This window comes from Jatropha curcas, chromosome 2 (assembly GCF_041381405.1).
Source record: "Jatropha curcas cultivar XTBG-Jc1 chromosome 2, XTBG_Jcur_1.0, whole genome shotgun sequence".
Taxonomy (NCBI): domain Eukaryota; kingdom Viridiplantae; phylum Streptophyta; class Magnoliopsida; order Malpighiales; family Euphorbiaceae; genus Jatropha; species Jatropha curcas.
This window is the reverse complement of record NC_143152.1, coordinates 26,055,892-26,070,492: the sequence shown is the minus strand read 5'-3', so window position 1 is coordinate 26,070,492 and position 14,601 is coordinate 26,055,892. Positions and strand designations below refer to the sequence as shown.

The window sequence follows — 14,601 nt, the reverse complement described above, 5'->3', positions numbered from 1 at the left end:
CATTTTAAATGAATTACTCTTGGAACTTCGTAGAGGAGATGATTTGGTTACTTAAAACTTCCAACTTTTAGTCCTAAAAGTTGTTTTAAGCAAGACTAATTACTAAGACTAAGTCCAAAGATTAGACAGTGGACCAATAATATGTGAGTCTGTGTAAATCATTCTTGTGTTATTAATAAATATTTTATTTTTCTTGAATTCTCATCGATTCATTTTATTTGAGGTGGTATTAATCATATGCTAATACCTTTTTACTTAAATTAAAATATAAGTCGTTTAAAATTTTTTACTAAAATTAAGGAAGCAATTAATTTTTTTAAATTATAACGAAACCAGTGATAATTTAACTAAATTATCCTTTTATCTTAAAACCAATAGCTATTTGTTAAAGTATTTATTATATCTAATATAAATAAAGATAATATTGAAAAACTATCATTTATTACTCTTTAAAATAATCAAAACATACTTGTATTTTAGAATAAAATAATTCCCCAAAAACAACTTATATTTTGAGACAGGAGTAATTATTATATCATACACTTATTTTTAAATCCTTAATTATTTAGTACTCCTTCTATCTTAAAATATAAATCGTTTAAGATTTTTACATAAGGATTAAAGAAGCAATTAATTTTCATAAATTGTAACAAACTCAATAATAATTTAACTAAATTATCATTTATCTCAAACTAATAGTTACTTGCAAAAATATTTATTGTATTTAGTATAGAAAAAGACAACATTAGAAAAATATAATTTATTATTTTTTCAAATATATAAAATGATTTATATTTTGAGATAAAATAATAAATCAAAAACGATTTATATTTTATAATTAGAGAGGGAGTATTTAACATGAAACATAAAAAAGTAACTATTGTTGGATCTTTTCAGCTTTATCCTTTGGTTGAGCTTTTGTTTAGACTTACCTTTTTCTTAATTTTCTTTTTCCTGTCGGCTTCGAACAACCTTTGATAGAAGGAAAACATTTCGAAATTGCTTTGCTTTTGCCTGAGGAAATCCATTCCTACCTGTATATTTTGTCAAAAACCAAAAAAAAAAAAAAAGTTACACGCTAAAATTATATAAACAAACCATAAAATTCTATTTGAATTCTGATATTTTTTGTGTAAAGAATTAAATAAATGATAAATATTGTAAGAAATTGTAATTTCAGTTTTACGAATTACCAATTCCATATAGCAATGATCATAGCATCATCAGACCCCATAACTTAAAGGATCGGGAAAACCATGCACAATTTAGTACAGAAAAAGATAAATGAAAGATTAACCAAATAAATTTCTTCTTTGGAGAAAACAATGAATGAAATAAACACAAGAAATACAAAGAGATTGGGAAGATAATGAGAAGTTGCAATTGGTTGACATTTCAACTCATTTTGAACATTACTGTATTGGAGCTTTTCGTTATTGATTGCATATCTTTTCTGACCAGTTCATTACCATATTGTTACTCCTAAAAGGCGTTGCACAAAACCCGAATTCCACCTCTAATTTGTATTATTCGATTTATTTATTTATAATAATGTATAATGGTGGCTTTTTAGCCTTTTTTGAGCTTTAACCAACCAGATTCTGGAGTCTGGCATCGACTTGGGTGGATAACCCAAATATTTTGGAATCAATAAACTAATCCTTTAGGGTAGGGACTAGGGAAGTGATTATATTAAAGTTGTCTTCGGTGACTTCACGATTGGATGTTGCAACCAAATGGCAATTTTGCAATTAATTTACTACGTACTAACCATACTGGAGCGAGCTATCTATAACAATAATACTAAATGTATTTTAAAGCAAATATATATATATATATATATAAATTTTCTAGAAATTTAAAGATTAACTCACAGCTAATACGTAAATTTATTTCACGCCTGATACTTTTTAAACTCTATGGGAGACTTATTATATCTGTAAAGTTATAAATTTTGATAATTTTCGTACATTTTCACACATTAGCCCTGACAAGAAAATTTAACAAAAAAAAAGTCATTTCATAGTCAAATTTTAAAACTTAGTGCCACGTAACAAGCTTAGCCGATCAAAAGGATCGAGTTCTTTTTTGTTGTTGTTAATAGTTTTTTTAATAGCTCAAAACATAAAATTCACCTCTGTATTCTTTATAAAAAAAAAATTGTGACATCCTTTACTTTCATTTTAACTTATTGAACACTTTAACTTATAAAATTGCACATATTCAACATTTTAATTGACCTATTAAATAACTCAACTTATAAAATTAAATCAATTAAACACTCATTTGATAATTAAAAAATGTAAAAATCGTTGTTTTAAAAATTGTATTAACCACATATCAAATTAATATTTTGCATAAAAGCCAAAAAATCTTAAAAATTGTAGTTACTAACACGACGAAATGTGAGATTACTCTAAAAAATAAAATTTAAGTGCCATGAGAACAATTTTCAAGTTTAAGGTACTACAAGAATTTTCCGTTACAATTCAGGGATGAAATTATGTATTTGTGCTTTTTTTCAATCAATGTTGGCATGTCATTTGTTGGACTAAATTGTTAGTTTTAATAACTATATCAGATAAATTTGAATTTGAAAGTCGCAATTATTATGAAAAATGAAGTGTAAATATCAATATTTAAAATTAAAAGAATTAATCATAATTTTAAAAGATTTTCAAATTGAAATTTTTTTATCATTTAACTGAAGATAATTATTAGTGAAGTAATTAATGGAGTTTTAACATTAAAAATTTGTATATTAAAAATAAATTAAATTACATTATATTCTATTACTGCGGATCAATTAATATTTTCAATTTATTTTATAATTCGTCCATTCATTAAATTTAGCAGGTTTGTGCTCATCTGCATCTTTCGCGAGGCAAACACGTGCGGATTGACTCACTAAGCAGGTCTCTTCCACAGATTTGGGAGTTCATGTCATGGAAGATCCTCCCCAAGGGCTTTCAGGCTCGGGATAATGTTAGCTGGTCTTTGATTGTTTTCTTTTATTACAAAAAAAAAAAAAAAAAAAAAAAAAAAAAAAAAAAAAGAAGGGAAATTAACTAGGCTATCCTTTAATTAATGCTTATTAATTGAAATAAAATTTAATACAGATATTTAGATAAAAATAAAAATAATTAATAATATTTTAATTTTTAAAAATAAAAAAAATTATTAAATTTAACAGAAACGAAGGAAGGAATAATAAACAATTGTCGAAGCTATCTTCAATTATTTTCCTTTACTTTTACTTTGTCTTTTTCTCTTAGGGAACAGTTTGCGAATTGCAATATTAATTAACAACGTGTTTGGTTGGCCTTTATTGGGTTCAGTGGAATTAATCCATTAAATTATTTTGGATTTCAGCTGTTGTGTTTGTTAACCAAACAGAACTAGTGATTTTGGATACGCCCGCTATGCGTATCAAAATTAATATTTTATGGCATGATTAATAATTAAAAATTTTTATATCTACACAATTAATAATCTCTACATCTATAATAATCTCCACATGACGAATAAACATCCTAAACTATCTACAAAATCGATAATCAAGAACAACAAATTAAATTATATCAATGAACATTGTTTTAGAGATAAGGAAAATAAATATAAAAAATATATGTGTAAAAACAAATCCGATAGAACTCTATTATTAGTTGCTTGTGAATCAATTAATTCTTATATTTTACTTGATTGCAAATAAAAAAAAAAAAAACACGTGTAGAAAGAAAAGCAAATCATATTTAGTTATATATAGTAGCAAGAAATCAAATATTACGATCGTGGGATCATATAATTTATATAAAGAGGGAAAACCAAGTGATTAATATTAACATACAAATCTAACTTAAAACCTTACTTATTATTATAAAATCTAATTTCTTTAGTTATTAAAACTTATATAACCATAAACAGAGATTAAAGCAAGTGTTGGATTCAAAGTTAGTATTAAAGATTATAAAAATTGACTTATTATATTTCTGATACAAATAGTTGATTTATATTATAAACAAAGGACGTGTATATATAAAAAAAAAAAAAAAAACTATGTATATATAAATAACTCTAATTTTTCTCGTTAAAAATTTATCCCAGAGTGAGAAGAGTATATTTATCTTATTTTAGAGTTTCTTGCTGAGTCGTGTCCCCACATTTTACTTTCCTTTTATTAAATTTCTGTTCCAAATAAATTTATACCTTCAAACTAAGTGCTTTTGTGTTGTTCACGCAAAGGCACGCTGATATATACGACTCGTGCACTCCCACATGCTACGCATCTACGCCCCATCTATGCCTCCTTACCTTCATTCTAAATTTACCTTTCTATCCATTTTAATTAACATTTTCTATCCAGTTTTGCAGAGCTTATACTGAGAGCGATTTTTTCAACATGGCTTGAAATTGAAATTCAATATCTTTGATCAAGGGAGAAAGATTTTTAAGCACTCCCTCCATAAAATAAAATAACGACTTTTAATGTGATCAAAGTGTGCACATAGTAACAACACGTCATAATTTTCCATTTATACAATACATGTAATGTGTAGTTTTTTTTTTTTTTTAGATTGTAATGTATAGTATTTTATACACTTCTGTGTCCGAAAACTGAAAACGACAGTCACATTACTTTTAAGCCGACAAGTGATAAACAAATCCCAGAAAAGAAACAGAAGTGAAATGCTATTATAAAGGATTTTGGCGTTCATCAAATATTGACCGTTGGATCTTAAAAGAGATTCGCACATCATCAAACTGATTCTATCAAACGTACAGAATCTGAATTGGACACAGATTCCATCACAGAACAAAATCGCCCACGCTCTTTTTTCTTTCAATTCATTTTTCCAATAAACTCTAATTTTATTACTATTAATTTTTTTTTTTAACTTTATAATCAATAAAATCTAAATCTCCTCTCAGTTCTCTGGTACTTATACTGCACACTGTTTCTATTCTTTGTCCAAGTCTTCTTTCTCCAAAAGCATAAGTCTTGGTCTCTTACACCATTAAAGACTCCATTTAGCATTTTTCAATAATTTCTTTTTTTTTCTTATTATTTGTTGGGCTCTTTTCTTCGTTTCGTTTCTTTTCTTTTCTTTTTTTAAAGCTTTTGATTTTGGTTAGCGAAAGCAAGCATTAATGGAGTTGCAGAGTCACCTAATCCAATACCCATTTCTTTAACTTCTTTAAATCACTCAGAGCTTCAAACTTTAAATACTTTGATTCTGTGTCTTTCAACACCAAAAAAGAGAAGAGAAAAAAAAACAACCCGAGTCCCTTATAATCTAGAAATGTCAGCTCTGGAGATGTCACATGTCGATTTGGAGTCGGGAAGCCACCTCCGCTCCATTGCCGGAAGTGATGGGACCAATTTTTCCGATGCAGAAGATGATGGGTCTTGCTACTCTCAGTTTTATTCGACGACGGGTGGCTCATATGACGATTACAGTTTCGCTTCTGTATCCGATCCTGAGATTACCGACGGTGTCGTTTTGGATTCTAGACGGGTATCTTCTGTGTCTGATTACTCTGTAGAAGTGGAGATTGAAAATGGTAATGGAGTAGCTGAGATGAAAGTGCAATTGGCTAAGGTAGAGAGAGATTGTAGGATTTGCCATTTGGGCCTGGAAAGCAATAGCCATGAATCAGGAGCCCCCATTGAATTGGGCTGCTCTTGTAAAGATGATTTGGCTGCTGCTCACAAACAGTGTGCAGAGGCTTGGTTCAAGATTAAAGGAAACAAGTAAGTACAAAAATTAAGTAAAGAATTTATCTGTTCTGGATTAATTTTCCGTTATTATTAATAATTTTCCATGTGTTTTCCAGAATGATGTACTTTACTGTTCATAACCATCTAAGTAATGCCTGATTACCTACTAAAAAGATGCAGAAAATGATTCAAATTACATTTGAATATAATATAGGAGATTATGTGATTACTTACAAAGTAAAAGAAAATTCTGTTTATATAACCAGTTGTTAGAAAAAGTGAAGAATGGATAAACATCCTAATTAATGTGTAATTGCACCGACAATTCCATGCCAGCCTGTCCTTAATTTTTAACATACAGGTTGAGGAATCTCTGTGTTTCTCTTTATGTGATTCTCTTTTCTTCATGAAAGTGGAGATTTGACCCATGTTGATGTAAGTGTCTGTCTTTATATATATATATATATATATATATATATACACAGAAGTTTATTTCTTGATTTCTTTCATAATTTGCAAAACACAGATTCCTGGTTCTTGCTGCTGAAAATGACATGTTTGTATTTAATGACAAATTAAACTTTTAATACATAGAATATAAGTTGTTAAGTATGAGCATCATAAGCTGCTGATACTGGCTAGAGATGGTTGTGGTTGTTATTAGATGTTGGCAGGTGAAATTGTGGACAATATTTTATCTGAGAACTGAATAAAGGTCCACAATTCAATTCAAGAATCCACTTTAGAATTACAGGGGAAGAATGCACGTTTTCAGTAGTAATTAATTGCTTACATTTAATCATTCTTCTCCTTAAATGGAAGATCTTTTCGTCGTGTGAAAGCATGAAAAATATATGCCGAGAATGTGCTATGGACACTATCATGGAATATTATTCTTATGCTGATGGTGTAGGCAAATAGGCAAATATTATATGTAATGTCTTGTGTGTTATAGTATCAGGTTGAAATTAGAACCCTAAACTTTTCCAAATTCTTTGTCTAAACAATTGTTTCACTTTTTTGGTACACTGGAAATTGTTGAATGGGAGGAGGATAGTGAGGATTTGGAGCCCTGACCTCCTGCACTACGAGGCATGTACTAAGCAATTGTTATTATGTTTGAATGCTATGCTTAATTAGGTGTCCTTTTTATTGTTGCTCCCAATCATTCCTAGGATTTTGAATTATGACCGTTTTTTTGTAAGTTAATCTCTTTTCAACTTCAAAGTGTGTTGTTGATCTTGTAATAGATTCCATTCGTTCATTACATCATGAAATGTTTGTCTCATCTTATGTTCTACATTTGCTTTGTCTTTCATATTCACTTATTGTGCTTGATATCTATCAGGACCTGTGAGATTTGTCATTCCATTGCTCGCAATGTTGTCGGCGTAAATGACATTGAGACAGTAGAACAGTCAAATGAGCCTAACAATGCAACAACAGCTGCAGCAGTCTCGGTATCGGTACCCCATTCAGAAACTCGAAGCTTCTGGCACGGCCATCGCTTTCTGAACTTTCTGCTTGCCTGCATGGTATTTGCATTTGTCATATCATGGCTCTTTCACTTCAATGTTCCATCTTCGTAAACTGTAGAAGGCCTCTTGAGACAAAATTAAAACCCAACCTGCTTCCAAGAAAGGAAAATGCATATATGGAAGAAAGAAGAAGAAGACAATCAAAGAGAGAAATGAATTATTACAGAAATGCAGAGCTTGAAGCATCTCTTGCTATGTTGCTGAGTGACAAAATAGTTCAGAGCCTCAAGTGTTCGTTGTTAGTTATACGTTCATACAGTATAGAGAGCCTGCCGTATATCTATTTGTTTACAATCATCATTATCAAAGCTGTTCCATGGAAATTACTTTCAATTTTTGGTGCTTGGATGTTGGATTTTGATTTATTTTAGTGCTATACTATGCCGTTTATGGCTTATGCTATGCTTGTCTTGCTACTGCTTGCTGACGTATGTAGAGTTGGGTTTTACTAACAAACAGAATACGCACAGCTTGCTTGGCTGGAAGTTATTTTTTAAAACCTCTTAACATGAAACTCTTCATTTCTTTGTTATTTTCTTTATATATATATATATATGATTTCAGCTATTTCTTTTTTTATTGAGTCGGGTTGGGACGAGAATTACATAATTCCTGGTCTCATTCTAAAATATCGAGATATAAAAAATAGAGTTTCAATCTCGTCCCAATAGATATATAATTTTGTCTCATCCCATTCCATCCCATTTTCTAAGACATGACCGGTAAGAATTTGACTTTATGGGATAGGACGGAATGGATTGGATTAAGAATCAATTGAGATTTTCTGTAGACTTACTAAATTATTTTTCATCAAAAAAGATAAAAAAAATTACTATTTTCATAGATTATAATCAAACAAAATCCATTTATATAAGTTTGAGTTAAAAAAAAATTCAATCATTGATGATCTGCTACTAAAGTTATAATACAATATTTTTAAATAGTTATTTTCTAGTTAATAAAAGTATTAAGTATAATAAAATAATGCAAAAACTATATAAAACTATATAAGTGATACTTAATTTAATCCTGAATATCATTTGAAAAATAAATAATGATAGTATTTAACAGTAATCACACTCAATAATCCAGTAACCAGATTAATAAAAGTCATTTTTTGTTTAATAGAAAAAAACTATTCAAAAAGTCTTTCATGACACATGCTGTAAAATAACAGAAGAAAAACCTACGTTGAAAAATATATTTTATTACTTGATTTATTTTATATTTAAAAATGCATATTATTTTTTATATTATTATTACTTTTGCAATAATTTCTATCATAAAAAAAATTAAAATAAAAAAGATGAAATGATTTTATGGACATAATTTAAAATTCATAAAAAAAAGAATTAAAATTTTAAGGAAAAAATGGGACGGCAATTCCCAATTTTTGGAATGGAATAGAACTTAGACCGGCAAGGATTGGTTTTCATCAAATAATCAATCTCGTCCCATAATTACTTTCAGAATAAAATTCGAGACAGAATTATTAAATTAATATTAGCTTTTACTCGTGATAGGAAATTTAGGACCGTTTTCAAGAACGGATCGAGATTCCAGCAGTCACGTGCACATCCCTATTCCCTATCAACTACTGCATTCAACACAAAACAACAATTACTGAACATCTTCAATCCTGTAATGTCACCAAAACCTCAAAATGAAGCGGGAATGTAGGAGGACTACATAAAATAAATAGCCTACACAAAATTACAAAAACTAAAAATGATTAAAGCTAATAAAAGTTAAAGGAGAGGCGAAAAGAAAAAAGAAAGAAAAAGAAACCTATACAGTTTCAGTTTCAGGTTTTGTTTCTTTTGGCTTCTAATCTGGTCCCATCTTTAAGCGTTTCTTGTGCATCCGTCTCCATTCCAATGCTGAAGAGACAAGCTGCTTGAAGGTAAGAGGCAGTGGGCCACTCAGGAGATACCACTTGGGCTTGCATAGCATCTCCAAGAGCTTCTTGTGACATGTCACTCATCAAGTAAGATAAGCAACGCCGGGCGTACACAGTGGGCGATATCATGGTTCCGCCATCAATGAACTGCATATCACAAGAAACAAAACTTTGCTCCTTTAAAAATCCAACATATGAAGTCTCATTTCTAGTTCCTACATCTGTTGCTAAATGTGACAAACACAATTCTCGTATGTCCTTAGACAGAATGGTAGTAGCAATTTAGATTATCTTTCTGATTAACAAGAAAAATACATGTTACAAAAACAAATAAAAAGGAATTCTCACTTGTGTATAACAATCAATGGCAGTAGCAAAATCCTTGGCTCGAAAAGCAATATCTCCGTGTTTCTTTGAATTCAGTGTCTCCTGCATTTGACTAGTCCACATTTGAAAAGAAAGCTGCAAAGCAAGAGAAACAGAAGCACATTGAAGCAAAGCACTGTAATGTGAATCTGGTTATAAGCTGACATTCTAAGATTCAGACACAAAACCATTTTCATTTATTTATTTAGCAGACAAAAGACCTGCTTTAACCAGCGGTAAACATGGTTTGTAATTTTTTATAAAATGACATATATAGTAGAACTGTGAAGGTCATTGGCTTTGGTTAGCAAACAATCAAGTTGCAGGAGGGATGGAAAGTAGACAACTGATTTGTTAATTATTTTATTGCAATGACAATTGAAAAGCCAGTTTTCTACATCTCACTTGTTCCTTAAAAATTGAAAATTTTGATGCAATTTGTCTGCCCAGACGGACCCAGATTCTCCATTTGTCTGCTCTTATTATACACCCTAACTTGTCTCATCCTAACCATTTAATGTTGGAAAAGGGAAGTTTTCAATTGACTCAATTCATTCTTAACCATCCAGATACCACTACTATTCTTATATTGAATTAAAGCACAACAAGATGTTCTTTGACCGCTTTTGAATTTTACCAAATCAGGCATCAGTCGTCATACAGCCACATGTTTTTCATGAATGATATGCAGTTTACGAAAAGGTGAATTGGGTTATCAAGTCAAAAACCTCATTGGCAATCCCTTCATCATCCTTATATCCAATCTTGTCCAGTATTTCATGTATAGCAGTGAGATCCATTCTCAAGCATGCTTCACCAAAGGGAGTTAATGATAATTGCTGCATCGACGATGAAGTTTCATGCGAGATACCCAACAAAACATAAGACGGAACCTGCTAAAACTTCATTTGGTGAGAAATTAAAGCCTTTTTTATAACATGGTTCAGCAGAAGTAGAACCAGTGATATAAACAAAATGAAGCACACCATTTCTGACTCTCAAAGCAACTCTAACTTAAAGAAAGTAAAATTCAATCAATTATCGTCTCTACCTCTGCTTCTTTCTGAAGTGTCGTAAGTGAAGTGACAAGGGACTTTGCATTTGGTCTCTCACGAGCTTCATACTGTAAACAGCGGGAAGCTAATCGAACTAATTCAGTTCCATCATCTTTTGAAAAATGACCTTCCAGAGCAGAATCCATCAACATAAGGAAGTTCTTTCCACGGATCAGGTCAAGTGCCTGAAAGAATAATAAGCAGTCAAGCTAAAATACAAACTGAAAGCTTAAATGATAGAAGATTGATCAGAATCATTTAATCCAACAGCCAATCAAAATGCAAATTTTGCCAACCTTCCATACTTTGAAAGAAAAACACTTCTGAAAAACATTTTCAAATTAAGAAAGACCAACATACATGAATCCAAATTCTCATTGAACTCGCTTACTAAAAAACATTGAGGCTTTCAGTCTACTTTCATCGAACAGGTGAAAGTGTTGTGAAGAGTAACCAATTTTAGAAAACACTAGAGGTATTAACTTTAGAAACAATTTCATGGCAAAGTCCTTCAACTCTAGGGGATCAAAAGAATCACATGATTTTCAACAAATTCATTGCTTTAATGCAGCTCAATAGTCAATTCTCGAAACATAAATCTCGATGCAATGGTGAAAAGACAAGCCTAAGATATAAAGATCAATAGAATATTGCAAATAAAAATCCAAAAAGCAGTGTGATTCAGTGAATTTAGGCATAATAAGCATGCCAGACTGCAATACTAGTTGACAAGAATATAATCATACACTACATTTCCAATTTAACTCCAACCACCGTAACCAAGATTAAGATGTATCATTCAGGAGGAGAAAAAACTTACATGGCTTGGAGGAATATGCTTGCCACTGAGAAGATCCAACAAGAGTGTCCCAAAGCTGTACACAACACTCTCTGGTGTCACTCTACCTGCAAAGTTGCAACATCATGCTTCTTTTAAATGTGAGTTGAATTGAAAATGCATGGCATTTGTTGTGATTCATAATTCAACCACATACATGTTTCTCATAATATGTGATCTAACAACCTAATTAGTTTTCAGCCTTTTCCTGGCCTATGACATCTAGAACTAATAGGTCAGATGAAGATGTAATCATTTTTCACTAATTTATGATCTTAAAATGCTCTTAGGAACAGTTTTTACCAGTTCTCAAGTATTCTGGAGGGGTGAAAGCCAAATTTGTGCTATAGCTTTTGCCATCTCGACTATTCTTCATTAGTCCAAAGCAAGACAGCCTAGGATTACCATCCTGTGAATCACCAAACCAAAAACAATGAGCCAGAAACTATAATTAATGGATCCACCAAAAAAACTAGCCACGTATACCTTATCAAATAAAATTCTATAGGCATTAAGATCATGATACAGTGCCCTCCCTTTGCTGCTACAGTACTCTAGAGCTTGTGCCAAATAGAGAGCTACTCTTAACCTCATTGCCCATTTCATAGGCTGCTTCTCCCCTGCATTAAATCCACCAATCAACAACACTAACAACAACAACCAAGTCTTAGTCCCAAACTAATTGGGATCAGTTACAAGAATCCTTTGTTTCAAATATCTACTCTGTTCAGGTTAAAAACAATGCAAGTATTGGTTGGAAAAAAAAATTTTGAAATACTTTCTGTAAAAATATTTTGAAAAGGTATTTTAAAATCCTTTGATATATTAATAAATAGAACAAAGCATGAAATAGGCAACAACTGACTAGGTCCACAATCATTAATCAAATAATTTCCATGATAAATTTCTTACAATTTGTTTTATAAAGAAAAAATTGAAAGACTTACAGTGAAACAAATGCCTTGCAAGCGTTTCATGGGGCATAAATTCGGCGACGAGCAATCTCTCATCGCCTTCGCAGCAACATCCAATCAGATTCGCCAATCGCTCGCTTCTCAGACTGCCCACCGATCTCGCTTCCTCCTGAATCACATTTCAAAAATTGGCATATTTATTCAACAGAAAAAAATGGTTACAAAAATCTAAACAACCAAACAGAGCCCAGAGAAAGAAAGCGGAGTTAGTTAACGGACAAGGAATTGACGAGAATCGGGCCACGCCAGTCTGTTAAATCGTTTAACGGCTATCCATCGGTCATTATCGAGCTTCCCTTTGTAAACAACATTAGGAGCTTTTTCTCCATGCTCCGATACTATATTATCTGAAGCAAAACCACTCGTCGCAGCTTTTAGGTGATCCAAACTAAACTCGGTAAACCTCGGCCATACATTTCTGTCATTTTTGCATCCATTTTCTGCAATTAAAATGACAAAATTGCTGAATTTCCTTCTCTAATTTACAATAACGCCACCAACCGAATTAAAAAAAAAAAAAAAATTATACCGATATCAGAGGATTCGAGAACGGAAGGCTTGAGATGAGAGTGAAACCAGCTGAGCGAGAATTTGGAGCAGCGAGCTCCCATTGATGAAGATAAAAAGAGAACTAGATAAAAAGAATGCCAAAAGATCAGAATATCTGCCAAATTCTGGTCTGTCGAAATTTTACTCAGTCAATTTCAGTTTTAGAGAGAGAAAAGAAGAGCTTCGTCGATCAAAAGGCTTCGCCTTGTGTTCTGTTGTATACGACTTCAGCTATAACACAATAACAGTGGACTTAGTTTGGGCTGCAAAAAGGTCTCTGCTTTCTGATTTTCGCCTTTCTGCTTTGTTTTTGCTTTTTTAGCAATCTCTACTCATTCTCTGTGTCATTTATATTTTTTTATTCTTCTGGTTGTTAGAAAGAAGTATTCATTTTATATGATGCGTAGGCGGCAACGAGATGAAATTAACGGTCGTATGGTATGGTTTTTGTTGGGTGACTGAAAGATAAAGAAAACGACGACGTAGAGGTCAAATTTATCTAGTGGAGCGATTAACCTTAAACTTGACTAAAGGGAGATAAATTAACGGTCGTATTCCTTTATGCTCAGTTGTTTCCCACCGTATTCTATTTCCTAACTCACTCGACAATGACTTTTGGATTTTGTTTTTTTCTTTTTGGCAAAATAATTATTTCATCCGTGAGGTTTGCCATAATTATTTAAGTAGTCTTCGACATTTATACAAATATTTATAACATCTCTGAGGTGTACTTCCGTCTTATTAATTGGTCATTCCGTCCAAAAAACACACTTTTTCTGTTAATTTTTGAGAGAAAAAGACGAAATTATCCTTTATAAGTTTTCATTATTTCGTCACTGAGATTTGCCATAATTATTTAAGTAGTCCCTGACATTTATATAAATATTTATAACATCCCTGAGGTTCACTTCCGTCGTATTATTTAATCTTTCCGTCCAAAAAATACACATTTTTTTATTAATTTTTAATAAAATGACCAAACTACCCTAAATCCTCTATTTAACATATCCTCCCTTTCAACTACCTTAAATCATCTAAATTTACCCAAAATTTAGAAATTTTAATCTAAATTTTGGGTAAATTTCTAAATTTCTAATCTGCTTGTTCAATTTTGGATTTAAATCAAACTCGGTGATTACTTTAAATTTAGTTTACAATTTATGATTTAAAATTTACATGAGAATTTGTTAATGGTGGTGTCGGGTTTCAAGTGAACAAAGTAAGCTAAATGTGCTGTGTAAATTTTTGCTTTTCTATATTGGTCTTCTTTTTGGCAGATTTTGCATATGGTTGTTGTTTTTGAGATTAATTGCTGAGGTTATTAAGCAAAGTAATGCATTGGATGCAAATGCAAAGATTAAGTACATGAACATGTTTGATGCTCAAGTAGATGTTGTTCATTTTGCTTTGAGCTCTATGGAATTTGTTAATACCATTTTTGTGAGTGAGTGAGAAGGAAAGCAAAAGAGTTGAAAAAGAATATGTTAATTAGAGGATTTAGGGTAGTTTGGTCATTCTATTAAAAATTAACAGAAAAGTTTTTTGGACGAAATGATCAAATAAGATGACGGAAGTGAACCTCAGGATGTTATAAATATTTATATAAATGTCAGGGATTACTTAAATAATTATGGCAAACCTCAGGGATGAAACAATGAAAAC

General features: G+C 31.3%; 2 protein-coding genes across 2 annotated transcripts; one reads left to right on the top strand and one right to left on the bottom strand.

The window, feature by feature from the left end:
* Nucleotides 1-4,887: 4,887 nt before the first annotated feature.
* On the top strand, nt 4,888-7,659 carry LOC105646670 (uncharacterized). Its single transcript, XM_089717386.1, has 2 exons — nt 4,888-5,752; nt 7,068-7,659. The coding sequence occupies exons 1-2, from the start codon at nt 5,301-5,303 to the stop codon at nt 7,306-7,308; spliced, it is 693 nt and encodes a 230-aa protein (XP_089573512.1). The 5' UTR covers nt 4,888-5,300; the 3' UTR covers nt 7,309-7,659.
* A 1,087-nt stretch (nt 7,660-8,746) lies between these two features.
* LOC105646671 (serine/threonine-protein kinase BSK6) lies at nt 8,747-13,298 on the bottom strand. Its single transcript, XM_012232574.4, has 10 exons — nt 12,920-13,298; nt 12,610-12,830; nt 12,364-12,499; nt 11,903-12,036; nt 11,720-11,825; nt 11,399-11,484; nt 10,575-10,763; nt 10,252-10,416; nt 9,506-9,619; nt 8,747-9,304 (listed from the first exon to the last, which is right to left on the bottom strand). The coding sequence occupies exons 1-10, from the start codon at nt 12,999-13,001 to the stop codon at nt 9,062-9,064; spliced, it is 1,476 nt and encodes a 491-aa protein (XP_012087964.1). The 5' UTR covers nt 13,002-13,298; the 3' UTR covers nt 8,747-9,061.
* Nucleotides 13,299-14,601: the final 1,303 nt, after the last annotated feature.